The sequence below is a fragment of the Trichomycterus rosablanca genome, chromosome 15, assembly GCF_030014385.1.
Source record: "Trichomycterus rosablanca isolate fTriRos1 chromosome 15, fTriRos1.hap1, whole genome shotgun sequence".
Lineage (NCBI taxonomy): Eukaryota > Metazoa > Chordata > Actinopteri > Siluriformes > Trichomycteridae > Trichomycterus > Trichomycterus rosablanca.
This window is the reverse complement of record NC_086002.1, coordinates 14036921-14060556: the sequence shown is the minus strand read 5'-3', so window position 1 is coordinate 14060556 and position 23636 is coordinate 14036921. Positions and strand designations below refer to the sequence as shown.

Below are 23636 nucleotides of genomic sequence, written 5' to 3'. Positions count from 1 at the left end.
GTGTTGTGCTGGTATTAGTGGATAAGACACAGCAGCGCTGCTGGAGTTTTTAAATACCATGTCCACTCACTGTACACTCTATTAGACACTCCTACCTAGTTGGTCCACCTTGTAGATGTAAAGTCAGAGACAATCGCTTATCTATTGCTGCTGTTTGAGTTGACCACCTTCATCAGTGGTCACAGGACGCTGCCCATGGGGCGCTGTTGGCTGGATATATTTTTGGTTGGTGGACTTTTCTCAGTCCAGCAGTGACAGTGAGCATTGATGTGTCTTATCCACTCATGCCAGCACAACACACACTAACACACCACCACCATGTCAGTGTCACTGCAGTGCTAAGAATGATCCACCACCCAAATAATACCTACTCCGTAGTGATCCTGGGAGAGTTCTGACCATTGAAGAACAGCATGAAAGGGGGCTAACAAAGCATGCAGAGAAACAGATGGACTATAGTCAGTAATTGTAGAACTTTAAAGGGCTTCTATGTGGTAAGTGGAGCTGATAAAATGGACAGTGAGTGTAGAAACAAGGAGGATGTTTTTTGTACAAGTGTGTTTCTAATATTTGTGTTTCTGTGTGTTTATAGGGCTACATGATTGATCTGACTGCCCATCAGGGCAGTATAGGTAGGGTGTTGAAAGCCGGGAGCATCCTGTTGGCTGAAGGGCAGCTGAGTGATGAGGAGGAGAATGAAATTCGCGAGCAGATGAATCTGCTAAACGCTCGCTGGGAACATTTACGAGTAGCCAGTATGGAACGACAAAGCAGGTACAGAACATCCATACGTGAATCCAAATGGTATTAGTTTTATCTTTATAGTGCTATTAATAAATTTATACATCTGTAGTCTGTAATACAGTGGACCCTTGACTTACGAATTTAATTGGTTCCAAAGGGCTGTTCTTAAGTCAAAATGTTCATTAGTTAAACCTATTTTTCCCATAAGAAATAATGTAAATCGAATTAATCCGTGCCAGACCTCTCAAACCTCCCCCTTATCTAACCTTTCTAATGTCTTAAAAGGTCTTTTTGTTATAAATACAACTATATTTTCCCTTAAATCTTAAATTATAGAATAGATAATACTGTAATAAATAATAATAAACAATACACAGTAGTACTGTACTGTACATAAAACACACATCACATTTCAGTACAGTACGTGTGCTGTTCCATACACCATAATACATTTCCTTCTTTTTTTATAAAATGTATCTACCAGAAACAACAATAACTCATATTTCTCTATTATTTCCTTTTTTATTTCAATAGTGTTGTATTTTGTGGGTGTAATTGCACGAAAGAAAGAATACTTTACTCAGCGACTTCCTTCTTCTCTCTCACTCACTGTCCCCTCTGTCTGATACACAGTGACAGCTACTGGCAGGAGTAATTATACAACAACAAATAGTAATAGATTTGTTCATTTTCTTACCACTACGCTTTCTTTGCACCTTATTTGGGGCCATTTTAATATAGAATTTTACAAAATATAATATATATACCATTGTTTACTGTTTATTATACGTTTAGATATAGTGTACCTTTTACTATTTAACTTGTATGTATGTTGACACCTGCACCAAAAGAAATTCCTTGTACATCTGCTACTTGGCGAATAAAAAGATTCTGATTCTGATAAAGAAAACATCGGAAAAACACCGTCCGCTGTTCGAATGTTCACTCACTGTATATACAGTGTATCACAAAAGTGAGTACACCCCTCACATTTCTGCAGATATTTAAGTATATCTTTTCATGGGACAACACTGACAAAATTACACTTTGACACAATGAAAAGTAGTCTGTGTGCAGCTTATATAACACTGTAAATTTATTCTTCCCTCAAAATAACTCAATATACAGCCATTAATGTCTAAACCACCGGCAACAAAAGTGAGTACACCCCTAAGAGACTACACCCCTAAATGTCCAAATTGAGCACTGCTTGTCATTTTCCCTCCAAAATGTCATGTGATTTGTTAGTGTTACTAGGTCTCAGGTGTGCATAGGGAGCAGGTGTGTTCAATTTAGTAGTACAGCTCTCACACTCTCTCATACTGGTCACTGAAAGTTCCAACATGGCACCTCATGGCAAATAACTCTCTGAGGATCTTAAAAGACGAATTGTTGTGCTACATGAAGATGGCCAAGGCTACAAGAAGATTGCCAACACCCTGAAACTGAGCTGCAGCACAGTGGCCAAGATCATCCAGCGTTTTAAAAGAGCAGGGTCCACTCAGAACAGACCTCGCGTTGGTCGTCCAAAGAAGCTGAGTGCACGTGCTCAGCGTCACATCCAACTGCTGTCTTTGAAAGATAGGCGCAGGAGTGCTGTCAGCATTGCTGCAGAGATTGAAAAGGTGGGGGGTCAGCCTGTCAGTGCTCAGACCATACGCCGCACACTACATCAAATTGGTCTGCATGGCTGTCACCCCAGAAGGAAGCCTCTTCTGAAGTCTCTACACAAGAAAGCCCGCAAACAGTTTGCTGAAGACATGTCAACAAAGGACATGGATTACTGGAACCATGTCCTATGGTCTGATGAGACCAAGATTAATTTGTTTGGTTCAGATGGTCTCAAGCATGTGTGGTGGCAATCAGGTGAGGAGTACAAGATAAGTGTGTCATGCCTACAGTCAAGCATGGTGGTGGGAATGCCATGGTCTGGGGCTGCATGAGTGCAGCAGGTGTTGCGGAGTTACATTTCATTGAGGGACACATGAACTCCAATATGTACTGTGAAATACTGAGCAGAGCATGATCCCCTCCCTCCGGAAACTGGGTCGCAGGGCAGTGTTCCAGCATGATAATGACCCCAAACACACCTCTAAGACGACCACTGCTTTATTGAAGAGGCTGAGGGTAAAGGTGATGGACTGGCCAAGCATGTCTCCAGACCTAAACCCAATAGAACATCTTTGGGGCATCCTCAAGCGGAAGGTGGAGGAGCGCAAAGTCTCGAATATCCGCCAGCTCCGTGATGTCGTCATGGAGGAGTGGAAAAGCATTCCAGTGGCAACCTGTGAAGTTCTGGTAAACTCCATGCCCAGGAGAGTTAAGGCAGTTCTGGGAAATAATGGTGGCCACACAAAATATTGACACTTCAGGAACTTTCACTAAGGGGTGTACTCACTTTTGTTGCCGGTGGTTTAGACATTAATGGCTGTATATTGAGTTATTTTGAGGGAAGAATAAATTTACAGTGTTATATAAGCTGCACACAGACTACTTTTCATTGTGTCAAAGTGTAATTTTGTCAGTGTTGTCCCATGAAAAGATGTACTTAAATATCTGCAGAAATGTGAGGGGTGTACTCACTTTTGTGATACACTGTATTTAGAGAGAGAGAGACGCTCGGAGTCAACTTGTTCGTGACGTCACATGTTTCGCGGATTTCGGTTTGTAATCCGAAATTTGTTCGTACGTTAAGTTGAAAAAGATCGTTCGTAACCCAAAATGTTCATATGGTAAACCGTTTGTAACTCAAGGGTCTGCTGTACTTTGAACATGTTTCATATTGCTTATGTTCAGGTGTCTGTACTGTTGGCCATATTTACATGTGTTCAAATTATACAACATTACAGCAATACCATGCTAAGTAAGATAACTACAGGCATTTAGACGGCATTAAACTGTATTAAAATGCTATGTATTTATTTTAATATGTAATAATTTGCAGGCTTCATGAAGTTTTAATGGATCTGCAGAATCAGCAGCTGAGACAGCTTTCCACTTGGTTAGATGTGACTGAAGCTCGAATTAAACAAATGGAGGCTAAACCTTTAGGTCCTGAAATTGAGGATGTAAAACACCAGATTGAAGAGCATAAGGTATAGTATGATAGTATTGTAAAATTTTCTGTGTAAATTGTCAATTAAAAGAAAGGCTCAGCAATAGTAATGGTTGTAATTGTGTATCTACGTACACTCTTCACCTATGTTTTAGTTAGCAGTTTTTATAAATGACATTATATAGTAAAAGATTTGTCTGTGTAGCTGTTGCAAGAGGATCTGGAGATGGAGCAGATACAGGTCAACTCTCTGACTCACATGGTTGTAGTAGTGGATGAGAACAATGGAGATAGCGCCACCGCAGCACTAGAGGAGAAACTACAGGTAAGTGTTAATATTTGGATCTTTTTAACAACCAGAAAAGTTTGGGACATCATGGAAAATGCTGACTTTTATTTCACTGCAGACGGTATGAACTCAGTAAAGCATTTACCACTTTGTAATGTTGCCATTCCTTCTCACGAACCTAAAAGACGTTTTGTTACCAAGGATACCAATCGATTTAGTGTTTCAGCTTTTATTTTGTCCTGTTCTTCCTGCAAACACGTCTTAATACGATGTGCAACAGTACGGGGTCGTCATTGTCACATTCTTCATTCAAAATTCTCCACACATTCTTTATTGGGGACAGGTCAGGGCTGCAGACAGATTAGTCCAGTACTCGTACCCTCTTCTTCCGCAGCCATGCCTTTGTAATGTGTGCAGCATGTGGTTTTGCATTGTCTTGTTGAAAAATGCATGAACGTTTCTGGAAAAGATGACGTCTTGAAGGCAGCTCTAAGATCTCAATGTTCTTTTCTGCATTAATGCTGCCATTACAGAAGTGTAAATGACCTTTGCCAAGGGCACTGACACAGCCCCATACCATGACAGACCCTGGCTTTTGGACTTGTTGCTGATAACAGTCTGGATGGTCCTTTTTGTCTTTGGTCCAGAGCACATGGTGTCCATTTCTTCAAAAAAATCTGAAATACTGATTCATCTGATCATAATACATGTTTCCACTGTGTGATGGTCCATCCTAGATGCCTCTAAGCCCAGAGAAATCGATGCCACTTCTGGACATGATTAACATAAAGCTTCTTTTTTTGCACAGTAAAGTTTTAAGTGGCATTTGTGCATGTAACTCTGTATTGTAGTGCTTGACAAAGCTTTGCCAGAGTAATCTCTTGCCCATGTGGTTATATCAGCTATTAATGAATGGCGGTTCTTGATGCAGTGCCATCTGATAGATCGTAGATCACAGGTGTTCAGCTTAAGCTTTTACCCTTGTGCTTCATACACTATAATTCCTCCAGATTTCTTGAATTGTTTAATGATATTACGCACTGTAGAGGGAGAAATATGCAAATCCCTTCCAATCTCTCATTGAGGTTCATTGTTTTTAAACATTTCAATCATTTTCTCACACATTTGTTGACAAACTGGAAATCCTCTGATCATCTTTGCTCATCAAAGACTCAGCCTTTCCTGGATGCTGCTTTTGTCACCTACTGATGACCTGTTTGATAGTACAACATTATTATTTTTTTTATCTTATTACTAGTCCTAAACTTTCCCTGTCCCAACATTTTTTGGAATGTGTTGCAAGCCTAAAGTTCAGGAGTGGATGTATATTAAAAATAAAATTAGGTTGACCAGACAAAACATGAAATATCTTGGGTTCATACTGCAATTAAATAAAAATCAATGTAAATGTAAGAAACACTGCATTTTTATTTGCATTTTACATACTGTCCCAACTTCTGATATTAACATTAGGCCCAATTAGACTAAATGAATAAATTAATATATTGACTGTACCATGTATAGTAGTTGACCGGAATATTAAGCCTGTGAAGTAAGGAGCACCTACCATTGATCTTATATTTTCTGGCATCCAGAGCAATCATAATTTTACTCCAATCTGTGCATTTTTACATAGACTTTTGGGGAGCGTTGGGCCACCATCTGTAAATGGACAGAGGACCGTTGGATCCTCCTTCAGAAGATCCTGACAAATTGGCACCTGTTCATTGAGGAACAGGTACGTGAGAGAGAAAAAGTCGTGAGAGAACATGCAAATTGCGTTTAGTCATGTTATTAATAACTCATGTGATACTGACTGCAAATATTTTTTCTTAGTGTGTCCATCTAATCAACTGTTATTTTTCAGACCATGTTTGAATCCTGGCTGACACAAAAGGAGCAGTTACTTCTTTCCATTCAGAGCAGTGGTAACACTGACCACAACGAAGTAGCCGCCAACCTCAGAAAGCTTGCAGTAAGTATAACGTGTGGAATCACAGAATGTCTGATAGTTTTTAAAAGGTTTAAAATGTTTGATAAATTCATTTGAGATGTTAATACAACGACCAGGCATAACATTATGACCACTGACAGGTGAAGTGAATAACACTGATTATCTCTTAATCACAGCACCTGTTAGTGGGTGGGATATATTAGGCAGCAAGTGAACATTTTATCCTCAAAGTTGATGTGTTAGACGCAGGACAAATGGGCGAGTGTAAGGATTTGAGTGAGTTTGACAAGGGCCAAATTGTGATGGCTGGACGACTGGGTCAGAGCATCTCCAAAACTCTTGTGGGGTGTTCCCGGTCTGCAGTGGTCACTATCTATCAAAACACAGTGGTAAACCAGCGACAGGGTCATGGGCGGCCAAGGCTCACTGATGTACATGGGGAGCGAAGGCTGGCCCGTGTGGTTTAATCCAACAGACGAGCTACTGTAGCTCAAATTGCTGAAGAAGTTAATGCTGGTTCTAATAGAAAGGTGTCAGAATACACAGTGCGTCACAGTTTGTTGCGTATGGGGCTGCACAGCCACAGACCAGTCAGGGTGCCCATGCTGACCCCTGTGCACCACCGAAAGCGCCAACAATGGGCGTGAGGAACTGGACCACGGAGCAATGGAAGAATGTGGCCTGGTCTGATGAATCATGTTTTCTTTTACATCATGTGGATGGCCGGGTGCGTGTGCGTCGCTTACCTGAGGAACACATGGCACCAGGATGCACTATGGGAGGAAGGCTAGGTGTGGCAGTGTGATGCTTTGGGCCATGTTCTGCTGGGAAACCTTGGGTCCTGCCATCCATGTGGATGTTACTTTGACACGTACCACCTACCTAAGCATTGTTGCAGACCATGTTCACCCTTTCATGGAAACAGTATTCCCTGATGACTGTGGCCTCTGTCAGCAGGATAATGCACCCTGCCACAAAGCAAAAATGCTTCAGGAATGGTTTGAGGAGCACAACAACCAGTTTGAGGTGTTGACTTGGCCTCCAAATTCCCCAGATCTCCATGCAATCAAGCATCTGTGGGATGTATTGGACAAACAAGTCCGATCTAGGGAGACCCCACCTCACAACTTTCAGGAGTTAAAGGATCTGCTGCTGACATCTCGGTGCCAGATAGCACAGCACACCTTCAGGGGTCTAGTGGAGTCCATGCCTCGATGAGTCAGGGCTGTTTTGGCAGCAAAAAGGGGACCAACACAATATTAGGAAGATGGTCATAATGTTATGTCTGATCGGTGTAAATACCCTGTTAATTTAGCATACATGCAGAAGTATAAAAGCTTTTTAGAAACAATACTGCTATGTGTATGTGTGTATATATACTGTATATATATATATATATATATATATATATATATATATATATATATATATATATACTATATATATATATATTAGTGGCGATTTCTCTAAGACTGCAAGGGAAGCTCAGCTTCCCCTAAAATGTCCAAAATTAAATGGTCAAATATGTACAGTTGTGTTAACATTTCATTGACTACAAATGCGTTAGAACACGTATATCTCGAAGACGAGTTCGTTCAGAATCAGCTAATTATCACAAATCGACTCGATTTTCTTAACTTAACTCATACATTCCCGTAGCGTCAATGCATTTGCCCGCAGAAGCTGAGCGTCTCTTCACTTCTATGGGACTGCGTTGAGGTTTTTTTTTTAATGCTCCGAAACTCGCCGGTCATTGGATAAATGCCTCGATTTTGTCCCGCCCCCGGACGCTGAGCGTCTCTGGGGGTGAATGGGGCTGTGGGCGGGTCTGGACGCTGAGCTTATGCAAAAGGATTGGAAGATCAGTGGAAAGGCTGAATCCCGTTTTGATTGACAGCTAGTTTGAGCGCTACACCGTCACTTCTCAAACTCAAACTCAAAAGAAGCTTTATTGGCATGACAAATAGGGACATTCGTATTGCCAAAGCAATACACTTCATTAGTCACTTAATCACTGGGAGCTTCAGTCCCATCGCGGATTTTGCGAGTAAAGTCGAAAGACAAACTGCAACCCATTTCAGGCCATTTTCTTGTAAAAGGAACGGAGGGCAGAATTTATGTATAAATAAATTGACAAATTTTATGATGTAAGCCGACAATGAGCTTCCCCTCTTTGAAAGACCAGCAGCCGCCACTGATATATATATATATACAGCACGGTTATAATGGGCGGCACGGTGGCTCGGTGGGTAGCACTGTTGCCTCACAGCAAGAAGGTCCTGGGTTCGATCGGCTGGAGCCTATCCCAGCTTTTTAATGGGCACAAGGCACACAGTAACACCCTGGACAGACACACACACACAACCCCATTCACCTATAGTATCTCCAGTTAACCTGGCTGCATGTTTTTGGACTGTGGGAGAAAACCGGAGCTCCCGGTGGAATCCCACACAGACACTGGGAGAACAACTCCACCCCACCTGGGGATTGAACCCAGGACCTTCTCGCTGTGAGGTGGCAGTGCTACCCACTTAGCCACCATGCCACCCTTAAGACATGGCAGTATTAACAAAATTTCCTGCTACTCTAGAATACATTATTCATTGTATTGTTTATTTTATGCATCATTCAACTGGTTTAATCTAGAGCAAGATCCTAATAAAATAATAATAAAAAGTTTCCTTTGGTGATTGAATATTCATGGTTGCAATTAAATGTCAAAACCAGGAAAATACGAGTTATGGCCTCTCTGCACTTGCAAGTAAATTAACCTGAAACTGTATAATGCAAAGATAAAGTCATCCATCTATTCTATGCAGAACTCCTGCGACCTTCTCTGGGTCCAAGCTCATCTTGGATGTAGTGAAAGAGAACCTATTTTTGCCTGCATGAGGCAGGTTCACTCAGGGATTAGTATCACGTAAAGAGAGCCACACACTTATCAACTGCAGCCGCAATGAGGAATCCGTTCAGCTCGCCATTTCTCAGAAAAAGCCAATCATGTACGTTTAGGCCCAGCCAGCCAATAACAGAGCTGCGATTTGAACTCAAGAGCTTGAGATCTCAGCAGTGGTGGGCTATCATGTTTTTTACCAATTCCTTTGGGGATTGAATGTCAAAAAAAGACCTAAAAATGAGCGCCTAGGTGGCGCTAGCACACCAGCGCTGAGATTCTGAACGCCTCGCTTCGACCTGAACTTGGTGTTGGCTGGGTGCCATCTAGCGGGCATAATTGGCAGTGCGTGCAACAGACATGATTCGGCTAGGGCGGGATGACCGGACTATGTGGGTGGGGTCTTTAAACACTGTGTAGGGACTCTTATTGGCGAATAAAGGTGCCTGTGCAGACTGCATACTGTAGGTTTTAATTTATCAATCTGCCAATATAACTGTTGCAGCTATAAACATCACTGATGTCTTTAATAATTTAATAATCTGTTTTACAGATTCTGAAGGCAGATCTTGAGCTGAAGAGGCCGACCATGGACAAACTTTGCTCCCTTGTTCAAGACTTGTTGTCCAACATTAAGAACAAACAGGCTTCAGAGAGACTTGAAGCGAGGTTGGAGAGAATTGCTCAACGCTGGGACAAACTGGTGCAGTCACTTCAGCTCACCAGTAACAAGGTGATACATTTTAAATGAAATAAATCCTTCTTAAATATATACGCTGATCAGTCATAACATACCATCAGTCAACACCTCCTTGTTTCTACACTCACTGTCCATTTTATTAGCTCCATTTACCATATAGGAGCACTTTGTAGTTCTACAATTACTGACTGACTGACTGACTGACTACTGTAGTCCATATGTTTCTCTGCATGCTTTGTTAGCCCCCTTTCATGCTGTTCTTCAATGGTCAGGACCCCCACAGGTCCACTACAGAGCAGGTATTATTTGGGTGGTGGGTCATTCTCAGCACTGCAGTGACACTGACATGGTGGTGGTGTGTTAGTGTGTGTTGTGCTGGTATGAGTGGATCAGACACAGCAGCGCTGATGGAGTTTTTAAACACCTCACTGTCACTGCTGGACTGAGAATAGTCAACCAAACAAAAATATCCAGCCAACGGCGCCCCGTGGGCAGCATCCTGTGACCACTGATGAAGGTCTAGAACAGGGGTGTCAAACTCATTTTCACCGAGGGCCACATCAGCATTATGGTGGCCCTCAAAGGGCCGATTGTAACGTATCCTGCTGTGATTGCAGTCACATTGTTGTTTTTCTTGGAGGCTGAATTCTGCATTTATATTGTTCTACTTTACCACAGACACGGCCTCATAACACAAGAGACGCGCCGGTTTCTCTTCCTGAAGCACAAACTTGTTTTCACTTTCATTAAATTTCCTCCTTATGCTTAATTTTCTTAATTATCTTTTTGTACATTTTAGGATCATGTGTAAATATGTGTAACATCATCTACTGGCACTTTGCAGGTCACAAAATCAGCATGCATTTTGAAAGATGCAGTTTATTTAGGATTTTACAGTGTATTTTTAAGACAATCATTCTGCCTCACTAATAGTTTATCCCTCTTTCTCAGCTAGACAGACAGACAGACAGACAGCTCTCTTCAGAATACAGTCGGTTTATTTGCTCCCCAGCTGTGTGCATCAAAATGAAGTAAAAATACAAACAATAAAAACAATAAAGAACCTAATACAGTAAAAGCACACAGCTGTAGTCAAGTGTTACATCTGGTACAATATGAGATTTAACCAAACGTAAAATAACGAGTTAAAATTGTGTGTAAAGATACTAATTGCTATAGTAACAGTAACAATTGTATTTAATTACGGTAAATTTGTAACTAAAACGCTGTGATATACTCACTAAACATTTACAAACAACTGAGAATATAAACGCCACTACTTACAGACAATGCTTCTGTATTATATTGCAATATAATTATTTGTATTTATTTATTATTGTTTACATTACTAACTACGCTACCCCGCGTTCTTTTGCCATAAAAGTCACATGGCTTCTTAGCGAAGGTTAAAGTTAGTTGCCATGACTACGATGTCACGTTGTCTCTTAAAGGCGCAGGAGCGCATTAAATTATAAGCGCGTCTCTGTAACGACTCGAACCAAAACAACAATCATACAGTCGTTTAAGCTCTCGCGGGCAGGATCAAATGACGCGGCGGGCCGTGAGTTTGACACCCCTGGTCTAGAAGATGACCAACACAAACAGCAGCAATAGATGTGCGATCGTCTCTGACTTTACATCTACAAGGTGGACCAACTAGGTAAGAGTGTCTAATAGAGTGGACAGTGAGTGGACACGGTATTTAAAAACTCCAGCAGCACTGCTGTGTCTGATCCACTCATACCAGCACAACACACACTAACCCACCACCACCATGTCAGTGTCACTGCAGTGCTAAGAATGATCCACCACCTAAATAATACCTGCTTTGTGGTGGTCCTGTGGGGGTCTTGACCATTAAAGAACAGGGTGAAAGCTAAAAAAAAAAGCATTCAGAGAAACAAGTGGACTACAGTCAGTAATTGTAGAGCTACAAAGTGCTTCTATATCGTAAGTGAAGCTGATAAAATGGACAGTGAGTGTAGAAACAAGGAGGTGGTTTTAATGTTATGTTAACATATAAAATATTCAGGTTACACTGTTTTGAGACTTTTAACAAGATGAATTGATAGCAGGTAAGGGAATTAGGATTGATTTGCCAAAAGCTGAGTCTTTGCTAGCAAGGATAGGTCATGGCTCACCACTTCACCACTCACCACTTCAGGTTCTTCACCATCTACCGTACATAATTTTATGTACACATTTAGGGAATGTAGAGATACCTCAGGCCATGTAAGGTCAAGGTTGGAAACCACTGTTAATTGTGCACCCTCAGATAGAGAAACCGTTATGCTTCTGTGATAAATAAAGCCACTTTGGCTCAGGGGTACTTGGAGAAAACCATTGCGGCTTAACACGGTCTACCGCTGCATTTTTTAACTGAAATTCTGGGCACCAAGCTCATCACCGATGTAGTAAGTAAGAATGAAAACTTGCTGTTTTCTGATGAGTCAACCACCCCAAATGTTATCGGTGAAAGGTACAAAGCCAACATCTGTCATAGTAAAAGGGTGCATCACTCCCCACAGCATTTGCGACTTGCATATGTGTGAAGGTACCATTAAGGAGGAGGTGTATACTGGAGTTTTAGAGAGACACATGCTGCCGTCAATGCAAACAACGACTGTCGAGCAGCTGAAGTCTCAAGTCAAGCAAGAATGGACAAAATTTTACCTTTTTTCCGTATGATTTCACACACAACACCAACAATTAATGTTAAACTATATTGCAAAGTGTCATTAATAGGAAAGGTAATGTAACACAGTGGTAAACATGTCTCTGTCCCAACCTTTTGAACATAAGACAGGCATTAAATTTTTAATTTGTTTGGAATTGAATGCCTCTTTGTACTGTTGTCAGTTAAATAAAGATTAAAGAAAATTAACAAACCACAGATTCTTATTTTTATTGCATTTGACGAAATGTCCTATTTTTTTTTTTTTTTTAAACAGATACATTTAATTTGCATTTCTTTCTTTTAGCTCTCAACTACTACTGTGACCACATCACAGTCTCAAATTACACACACCACCGTGGAAACCAAAGTCACCACGCATCAGAAAAAGACATTAAAGCAGTCTAAGGACGGCCTGGCTACCCCTCCTCCTCAGAAAAAGCGCCAGGTAGTTGTCGACTCAGAGCTTCGTAAAAGGCAAGTATCTATTTTTTTCCCAATTTTTCTCCAACTTTAGCGCATCCAGTTTCTGCCCGTCAATCATCCTCTCACTAATGCTGGTCCCTGCTCCTGATTGTGGAGGATGAGGCTGCTCCACGCCCCCTCCGACACGTGCACAGCAATCGAACATCTTATCACCTACACTTGACGAGTGCAGCGCAGTACAGTACAGCGCTGTGTAGGGAGAGCCACACCCTCTACCGCACTCCTTTCCCATCTCCGTGCAGGCGCCACCAACCAGCCAGCAGAGGTCGCACTAGTCTGAGAGAGAGTCCCCATCCGGCTTAATCCCGCCCCTATCTGAACAACAGGCCAATCGTTGTTCATGTGGCTGCTCAGCCTCAGCCAGCAGGCAGACCCGAGATTCGATACGATGTATTCGAGATCTCAGCTCTGGTGAACAGTGTGTGTTTTTACCGCTGCACCACCTGAGCGGCCCCGGTAAGTATCTATTTTAACTTTGCATTCCAGTCCCTGGTCCTGTTTTAACTTAACATTATCACCGGACCAGCATTTGAGTTTATTTTATTGTTATATTTATTTATTTTTTATATATATTTTATGCATTTTTTCCCATTTTTCTCCCAATTTAGCGTAGTCAATTTGTCTTCTGCTGCTGGGGATCCCCAATTTTTTGCAGTTGAGGATGGTATATTGCTGCTCACGCCTCCTCCTTCCCGCGTGCAGCCCTTAACGGAACGCTTTTCCACCCATGCACAGGCACAGGTTCCTCTATCCACCATTCGCCAATCAGGGTTCTTACACAGCGTTTGAAGACCCTGCCCACATATCTCCGGTCATCCCTCACTGCAGGCACTGCCAATTATGCCCGCTAGATGGCGCCCAGCTGACTGGTGACAACGCCGAGTTTCGAACCGAAGAGTTCAGAATCTCGGCACTGATGTGCTAGTGGAGTTTATTTTTAATAGTGTAAAATTTTATGTACAGCTTAGCACACATTATTAGCAAATAAAAGATTTTACAGTTGAAGAACATAACAGTATATGAAAACACACTACTAGACAGTATAAAAACACATTACTAGACAGAGAACTCACTGGTACCAAATACAATGTTTATATAATAAATATAATAAAATAATTCCACTTTTACAGAACATGTATGATGCTGCGTAAAAAGGGCCAGACAATATATACAGTGCCATCAGAAAATATTCACACCCCTTCACTTTTTCCACATTTTGTTACATTACAGACATATTTGAAAATCGATTTGAGTATAGTTTTCTTTTTTTTTAAATCTACATGAAATAGCCCATAATGACAAAGTGAAAACATGTTTTCAGACATTTTTGTAAATTTATTAAGAATGTAAACATTTAAACATAATAGGTACATAAGTATTCACACCCATGGCTTAATGTTTTGTTGAAGCACCTTTGGCAGCAATCACAGCCTCAAGTCTTCTTGGGTATGTCTGTACAAGCTTGGCATACCTGTTTTTGGGCATTTTCTCCCATTCTTCTCTGCAGATCCTCTCAAGCTCAGTCAGGTTGGATGGGCAGCGTCTGTAGACAGCCGTTTTTAGGTCTTTCCAGAGATGTTCAATTGGATTCAAGTCCGGGCTCTGGCTGGGCCACTCAAGGACATTCACAGACTGCTCCTGAAGCCACTCCTTTGTTATCTTGGCTGTGTGCTTTGGGTCATTGTCGTGTTGGAAGATGAATCGTCGCCCTAGTCTGAGTTCCAGAGCAGGTTTTCTTGAAGAATCTCTCTATATTTGGCTGCTGTCATTTTACCCTCTATGCGGACTAGTTGCCCAGTTCCTGCCGCAGAAATACATCCCCACAGCATGATGCTGCCACCACCATGCTTGACAGTAGGGATGGTGTTAGCCAGGCGATGAACAGTGCCTGTTTTTCTCCAGACATGACGCTTGTTGTTCAGGCCAGAAAGTTCTATTTTGGTTTCATCAGACCAGAGAATTTTGATTCCTCTTGTCTGAGAGTCTTTAAGCGGGCTGCCATGTGCCTTTTAGTGAGGAGTGGCTTCCATCTGGCCACTCTACCATAAAGGCCTGATTGGTGGAGTGTGTTAGCAATGGTTGACCTACTGGATGGTTGTCCTATCTCCACAAGGGAACACTGGAGCTCTGCCTTAGTGACCATTGGGTTCTTGGTCACCTCTCTGACCAAGGCCCTTCTTCCCCGATTACTTAGTTTGGTCGGGCGGCCAGATCTAGGGAGGGTTCTGGTGGTTCCAAACTTCTTCCATTTCCAAATAATGGAGACCACAGTGCTTTTCGGGACCTTCAATGCTGCCAAAATTGTATGTATCCTTCCCCAGATTTGTGCCTTGACACAATCCGGCCTTGGATGTCTAAAGACAATTCCTTTGACTTTATTGCTTGGTTTCTGCTTTGATATGCACTGTCAACTGTGAGACCTTTTATAGACAAGTGTGTGCCATTCCAAATTATGTTCAATCAACTGAATTTACCACAGGTGGTCTCCAATCAAGTTGTAGAAGCATCTCAAGGATGATCAGTGTAAACTGGATGCACCTGAGCAAAATTTTGAGCGTCATAGCAAAGGGTGTGAATACTTATGTACCTATTATGTTTAAATGTTTACATTTTTAAAAGATTTACAAAAATGTCTAAAAACATGTTTTCACTTTGTCATTATGGGCTATTTCGTGTAGATTTTTTAAAAGAAAACTATGCTCAAATCGGATTTCGAATATGTCTGTAACGTAACAAAATGTGGAAAAAGTGAAGGGGTGTGAATACTTTCTGATGGCACTGTATGTAATTCACATTACATGACAAGTGTTGTTTATTGCCACTCACGCTTGATGACATCATTAACATTCAGAAATTAAAACACAATGATCTACTTAAATTTTTAGCATTTTAAAAAACATTCAGAAATTAAAACACTGATCTACTTCAATTTTTAGCATTTTTAAAAATCATCTACTACTGCCAAATCTAAAATCACTGTTTAAACACAATAAAAATCATCTACTACTGCCACATCTAAAATCACTGTTTAAACACAATAAAAATCATCTACTACTGCCACATCTAAAATCACTGTTTAAACACAATAAAAATCATCTACTACTGCCACATCTAAAATCACTGTTTAAACACAATAAAAATCATCTACTACTGCCACATCTAAAATCACTGTTTAAACACAATAAAAATCATCTACTACTGCCACATCTAAAAACACTGTTTAAACACAATAAAAATTGTTTTACAAATGATAAATCGGACTTGGATAAATCGGTCTTGTCCTGGCTTGGAGATCTCTCACATCCTCAACGATTAATCCATTAGTGTTATGAAATAAAACAAACTACACCATTTCCCGTTTTCCTCTTCAAACTCCAGCAGGGTTTTTAATAAGCGCGCTTTGGTTTTTAATAATCTAAAAACGTGACAGAACTTAAAAAAACTAAACCCTGCATCAATTCTAATTGGTCCATCGTGTTTGATTGACATCCACATCTTCCAATTGTAGACACTTTTGTTAAACAAGCCAAAAATGCTGCTAAATGTTCTGTGTGTAAAAGTCAAAATAAAATCAGCAGTTTTGCATAAGTGTGATGTTGTAGGTTCTGTATTTATTCCTTTAGAATATTTGTTACACAGTCTGAGCATTGTTATTTAGATAGCTACTTTAAACATGGTGCATTGAGACATGTATTATTATGTATTATTGTTTAAGAGGAGAAATGACGGTATCGGATTAGTATAGGTATCGGCAGATACTCAATTTGCAGTATTGCAGACATAAAAAAGTGGTATCGAGCCAGCCCTAGTTATTCATTTCAAATAACCCCAAAACTACTTATTTATTATATACTGGCTAATTTTTACCACTGATATTTTAGCCATCTTAACAATGAATTGTCCTTTCAGGCTTGACGTGGACTTCACTGAGATTCACAGTTTCATGACCCGCTCAGAGGCTGTCCTGCAGAGTCCAGAGTTCTCAGTTTCACGCAAAGAGGGCAGTGTGGTAGACCTTTATGAGAAAGTTTTGGTAAGATCAAGTTGTTAATACAAGTGAATCTTTCTTCTTTTGATTTGGTTTTTATTTTAAAAAAGTCAATATCTAATTAAGATGATTTTCTCATCTTGTAGGCGATCGATAGAGAAAAACCAGAGAAGCTCAGGAAGCTTCAAGAAGCAACACGGTCAGCGCAGGCTCTAATAGACCAGCTTACAAGTGGTAAATATACTGTGAATACTTATAAATGTTTTAAAAAGTTATTACTAATGACTTGATGTTTTTTAGTGGAACTATTAAAGATAAAGAATCCTTTACTGCACAGGGTACAACGAAATGAGGTCACAATCCTGACAGCGCTTAAATATATAACACACAGCAATTAAAACAGAATAAACTAAATATAAAAAAGAAACAAACAGTTCACCAATGCATTACTTATTTACACTGCATGTTATATATACACCGATCAGCCATAACATTAAAACCACCTCCTTGTTTCTACACTTACTGTCCATTGTATTAACATATAGAAGCACTTTGTAGTTCTACAATTACTGACTGTAGTCCATCTGTTTCTCTGCATGCATTGTTAGCCCCCTTTCACCCTGTTCTTCAATGGTCAGAAGCCCCACAGGACCACCACAGAGCAGGTATTATTTAGGTGGTGGATCATTCTCAGCACTGCAGTGACACTGACATGGTGGTGGTGTGTTAGTGTGTGTTGTGCTGGTATGAGTGGATCAGGCAAATACCGTGTCCACTCAATGTCCACTCTATTAGACACTCCTACCTAGTTGGTCCACCTCCTAGATGTAAAGTCAGAGACGAGACAATCGCTCATCTATTGCTGCTGTTTGAGTTGGTCATCGTCTAGACCTTCATCAGTGGTCACAGGACGCTGCCCATGGGGCGCTGTTGGCTGGGTATTTTTGGTTGGTGGACTATTCTCAGTCCAGCAGTGACAGTGAGGTGTTTAAAAACTCCATCAGCATTGCTGTGTCTTATCCACTCATACCAGCACAACACACACTAACACACCACCACCATGTCAGTGTCACTACAGTGCTGAGAATGATCCACCACCCAAATAATACCTACTCTGTAGTGGTCCTGTGGGGGTCCTGACCATTGAAGAACAGGGTGAAAGCAGGCTAAAAAACTATGTAAAGAAACAGATGGACTACAGTCAGTAATTGTAGAACTACAAAGTGCTTCTGTATGGTAAGTGGAGCTGATAAAATGGACAGTGAGTGTAGAAACAATGTAGATTTATATATATATATATGTATATGCAGTAGTGTACATAAATACACACACACACACATGTAGTTCATATTGAAAATGTTCAAGTTTGGAAATGAGGAGCACATTTAGAATTTCTAACAAACAGACATCATGCATTATTCATTTATTTTGCAAAACTGAATGTCAACTGTATCAGCATCTGTGACTGCCACTAATGCCCAGTTTAATTATGGATCATTTAACTTTGTAGACAGGCAAAATTCCGATGACATTCAGCAGGCTTCTCAGCAGCTGCAGACTCGATGGGTCGAGTTCTGTGCTCTGCTGGCTGACAGGCTGACGTGGCTCGCCTACCAGACCAAAGTACTGGCTTTCTACAATCTCTTCCATGAGCTGGAACAAGCAGTAGCGAATTCGGAGAACTGGCTGAAAGTGCAGCAACCCCCGGCGTGCGAGCCACAACCACTGAGGATTCAAATCGAGCGCTGCAGGGTAAACCACCACTGTCTGTATGCATGTATGCATGTTCCTCATTAGATGTGTCTTTCAATGTCTGTTTGTTCTGTGTTCATGCAGGACTAAGTCTGTCTATCCCTGTGTCTTTCCAGGTAATGTCCTTTACCCAATGCATGTATTAAACTATAGTCAATCCTGAATAGATACCATATTCAAATTATCTTAATAGCAGATATTTAAATAATATATTTACATTTACATTTGCAGCATTTAGCAGATGCTTTTATCTAAAGCGACTTACAATTATGACTGAACATGATTTGAGCATTTGAGGTTTAAGGGCTTTGCCTAAGAGGGACAACTTGGCAGTGGTGGGGCTTGAACTGGCAACCTTCTGATTACTAGTTCAGATTTCTCTATTCTGAGTAAGAAAACGCTGATAGGAAAAATATTTTTAAAAAAAACATTGACTTTTTATTTGGAAATCAAACTAGTGCAAACAGGATAATGTCAAATGTAACCAACGATTAGCCGCTCAGGCGGTAAAACACGCTAGCACACCAGAGCTGAGATTTCGAACACATCGTTTCGAATCTCGGCTCTGCCATCCGCCTGGGCTGGCCGGCTACATGAACAACGATTGGCTGTTGTTCACAGGGTGGGATGAGCCGGACCAGGGTTCCTCATACGACCTCTGCTGGCTGATTGATGGCGCCTGCGCAGAGTCGAGGAATAATGTGGAGCAGGGTGTGGCTATCTGTACACAAAGCTGATCCACATTTGAACTCACCTTGTGCAGGTGAAAATATGCAGTCATTACTGCACACGTGTCATGTTTAATCAGAAACACAGTCTGAACTAAGAACTAAATACACTACACTGGTACCTTGGAACTCGACGTCAGTTGATTCTGAGAGTGGCGTCGAGTTTAAAAGGTGTTGAGTTTCAAGGCATAAATATAATATAAAAAAAACACTGAAGTACAATTTACCAAAAAATATAATAAAACCTGCACTTTACCTTTATTTCTTTATTGTTTCCTTATGCTTCCTAATCCTGGAGATGCTTGATCTTGGAATACCGTATTTCTTAGCGATTTCAGTAAAGGTGCATTCACATGAGAAGTGGCAAAATAGCTTTTGCACTGCTGTGCCGTTATTTCCTATGTGTAGCGGTGCACAAAGCTTAACGTGACTTACTGTACTAAAACAATGAGCGAGGAATTTCATTAGTGGAGAGAACTTATGAGCAGTAATAATTAAGAGCGGTTTAGTGTTTCTATGTCGTTCTTTTAATACATTAAGTCACATTAAGCGTTTTAGACTCTGGGAAGAACTGATTCTCACAATTTCTCAGCACCCCGAGCTATAACACAAGTTTAAAAGTTAAACAGTGAGGACAATCCAGCTAAACACAGATACATGTGGAGCTTTCAGAGTGATTTTGATGTTTATCCCACACAAATGCAGATTTGTCTTATATTCGCACTTTGCTGATGTTTTATTACACTGCTCAAGACAAGCGCTGAACAAATCGACAGTCGCACACACGCCGAGTTTAAGGGTAAATATTTCTCGCCGAAGGCCGTCGAGTTTCAAAGATTTCGAGTTTAGTGGACATCAAGTTACAAGGTACTACTGTATGTGATTAAACACAGATTAGGTACAGGTGTTAGCCCTGATTTGACAATGGACAGACACTGAACAGGGGTGGAGATCACGACCACACCAATCCCGAGCATGTGAGATATAAAAGTCTGTGGAAGCACAGTGCTATGGAAGGATTGCAAAGTGTTTTGTCAAAATTTGAGTTTAATGTTTGTAATAATTGTTTTTATTGTTTTTGGCATGTTAACAATTGCAAATTTTTAAGAATTTTACTGATCAGGTAGGTATGAATCATTATTAATCATGTTCTGGATAATTAAGGTGTGGAATGGGACAAGCTTTTTAGGAAGGAAGATAACATGACAAAAAATAATATAAAAATAATACACTGAGGCCACTCAGGTGGCGCAGCGGTAAAAACACACGCTGGAACCAGAGCTGGGATCTTGAATACATCGTATCGAATCTCAGCTCTGTCTGCCGGCTAAGGCTGAGTGGCCACATGAACAACGATTGGCCTGTTGTTCAGATATGGGTGGGATTAAGCCAGATAGGGTCTCTCTCTCATAACTAATGCAATTGATGGCACCTGCACAGAGATGAGAAAAGAGTGCTCTCAGGGTGTGTCTCTCCGCACACAGTGCTGAGCTGCACTGCACTCGTCAAAGTGTAGGTGACAAGATGCATACGGCTGCTGCCCATGTGGCGGAGGGGGCGTGGGTTAGCTTCAGGGATCGGCATTGGTGGAGAGGAAGCATGACGCAATCGGGCATTTTGACATGCTAAAAGGGAGAAAAAAGGGGAGAACATGCATAAATAAAATATTTTAAAAATATATATATTACACTGGCGTCCAGCCTCTCAGGTCTTCTGTCAGCGTAACCCTTTCAGATTCATCTCTTTATTTCCCCTTCATCATCAGTCCCTAAGCAACAATTGTCCTAACCCTGAAATCACTACTGACTTTTTTGTGTGAAAGCTACATTTACAAGCAAAATGTTCCTTGTCGCTCTATGGACATTGTGCGCAAATGGTCAGGGCCCTTCTTCAGTCTCTACACTTTTCAGGAACCAAATGTTTAGAAGGCGGGTAGCATTGGTGATTAAATGGGCTGGTACTGCACATGTACTACTTTATTGGAGCAGACAGGGTTAAGGGCTAACAGTGGCTGTATGGCAATGCTGAGATTCAAACTCTCAACGTTTTAATTGATAGCTCAAAGCTGTACCCACTAGTCTACCACTGTCCAAAAATGCTAATTCTTGCATATGGAGCCTATAAGCTATAGACACTAAAGTAGGCCCAAGTTTAAATACAACTACAAAATACGATTAGACACTCAGGTGGTGCAGCGGTAAAACACAACTGGTGAGTTTGAATCTCAGCTTTGCTACCGCCAGGCTGGGCACTTGCACGAACAATAATTGGCTTGTTTGTAGGATGGACACAGGAGTGGCGGCAGCACAGAGACGGGGGATGATGGGGATCAGTGCATGACTCTCCGTGTGCGAATCTGAGCCCCATTTGAACTCGTCTTGTGCAGGTGAAAAGATGCACACGTGTCGGGGGGGCGTGTTTTAATCACGGCTCTCTTCGGTCAAGAGTGGAGGTCAGCATCAGTAGAAAGGAAGCATAATGTGTTCGGTTAATTGGATACGACTAGATAGGGAGAAAAATTGGGGGGGAAATGCAAAAAAATAATTATTTAATGTTAATTTTTACAGTGCACTGTGACGAATGGTAAGGATTTTGACAGATTATGATTATTTTTTATATTCCTCTAGGCAAAGTACGCACTGGTTGGAGAAGTTAACAGGAATATACACACAGTGCTGATAAATCATTCCTCAGCATGTCGAATTGTATAAAACTGAATACTGTATAAAACACTGTGACCTTACAAATCAACTGGAATAAAATTGGAATGCATGGAAGTTATTTACCCACTCTGTCACACAAATAATTATTTATTTAAAATATTCTAATACTCCTATCTTTCAGATACCTTGAAGGTTTTTGGTTGAAACACATTCTGATGCAGTTTATTGGAGTGTAGCTGCAAGATTGAATTCTTGCTGCTTCATTTTAAGCCTTGCTGGTTATTACACAGACTGTCAGACAGTTTTGCCTCGTTTTAATTATATAGTTCAGTCTTTTGATACACATTTAAATAAATGTGGTTCTATTTGACAAGCAAGAAGCGTACACCATACAGCAGCATTTCCATATACTTTGCAGTATAGCTGTCTGACCTTCTAATTGTAAGATCTTGGAAAATATAAATGTAGTTATGTATGTTTTTATGCTAATCTAGTTTACAGTTGCACATTTAGACTTGGTCTTGGTCATTATAGCTGCTTTATGCAGATGTCACCTATATTCTGCTCTTAATTTTGACTACATTTTTCTTCTTCCTGTTCTTAGGATGAGATAGCTCGTCTGAGTGCACTTGAACCACAAATGGAGAAACTACACGAAAGACTTCAGGAACTAAAAGAGAAAGAGGAGACACAGGTTTTCATGGATGCTGATATATCTGCCCTGCAAGACCACTATCACCAGGTTCTGGAGGACCTAAAGGCCAGAGAGAAACAGCTTATATTAGGTGAGTTGTAAGAGGGGTAAGAAACTGGGTTGCAGATCAATATTCGGTTCAATCCCTGTGTATATATACACTGATCAGCATTGAAACCACCTCCTTGTCCATTTTATCAGCTCCACTTACCATACAGAAGCACTTTGTAGTTCTACAATTACTGACTGTAGTCCATCTGTTTCTCTACATACCACCAATTAGGTATTATTAAGGTGGTGGATGATTCTCAGCACTGCAGTGACACTGACATGGTGGTGGTGTGTTAGTGTGTGTTGTGCGGGTGGATCAGACACAGCAGTGCTGCTGGAGTTTTTAAATACCATGTCCACTCACTGTCCACTCTGTTAGACACTCCTACCTAGTTGGTCCACCTTGTAGATGTAAAGTCAGAGACGATCGCTCATATGTTGCTGCTGTTTGAGTTGGTCATCTTCTAGACCTTCATCAGTGGTCACAGGACGCTGCCCATAGGGCGCTGTTGGCTGGATATTTTTGGTTGGTGGACTACTTCCAGTCCAGCAGTGACAGTGAGGTGTTTAAAAACTCCATCAGCATTGCTGTGTCTGATCCACTCATACCAGCACAACACACATTAACACACCACCACCATGTCATTGTCACTGCAGTGCTGAGAATGATCCACCATCTAAATAATACCTGCTCTGTAGTGGTCCTGGGGGGGTCCTGACCATTGAAGAACAACATGAAAGGGGGCTAACAAAGCATGCAGAGAAACAGATGAGTTTCAGTCAGTAATTGTAGAACCACAAAGTGCTTCTCTCTCTCTCTCTCTCTCTCTCTCTCTCTCTCTCTCTCTCTCTCTCTCTCTCTATATATATATATATATATATATATATATATATATATATATATATATATATATATGTATATATATATATATATATATATATATAGTTTAGTTTTGGTTTCAGTT

The 23636-nt window shown here is 40.9% G+C and overlaps 1 protein-coding gene across 3 annotated transcripts in view; it reads left to right on the top strand.

Moving 5' to 3' along the window:
* The window catches only part of dmd (dystrophin), a 217575-nt gene that overhangs the window by 45680 nt on the left and 148259 nt on the right, over positions 1-23636 (top strand). For all 3 annotated transcript variants that reach the window (XR_010014843.1, XM_063010432.1, XM_063010433.1), the window contains exons 11-21: positions 593-774; positions 3689-3839; positions 4005-4124; positions 5725-5826; positions 5956-6063; positions 9489-9668; positions 12617-12786; positions 16705-16828; positions 16930-17017; positions 18294-18535; positions 22531-22711. Coding sequence is in view for 2 of the 3 variants with exons in the window: in XM_063010432.1 (XP_062866502.1) it covers positions 593-774; positions 3689-3839; positions 4005-4124; positions 5725-5826; positions 5956-6063; positions 9489-9668; positions 12617-12786; positions 16705-16828; positions 16930-17017; positions 18294-18535; positions 22531-22711 (1648 nt within the window). In the remaining variant the exon portion in view is untranslated. The remainder of the gene's footprint in view (positions 1-592; positions 775-3688; positions 3840-4004; positions 4125-5724; positions 5827-5955; positions 6064-9488; positions 9669-12616; positions 12787-16704; positions 16829-16929; positions 17018-18293; positions 18536-22530; positions 22712-23636) is intronic.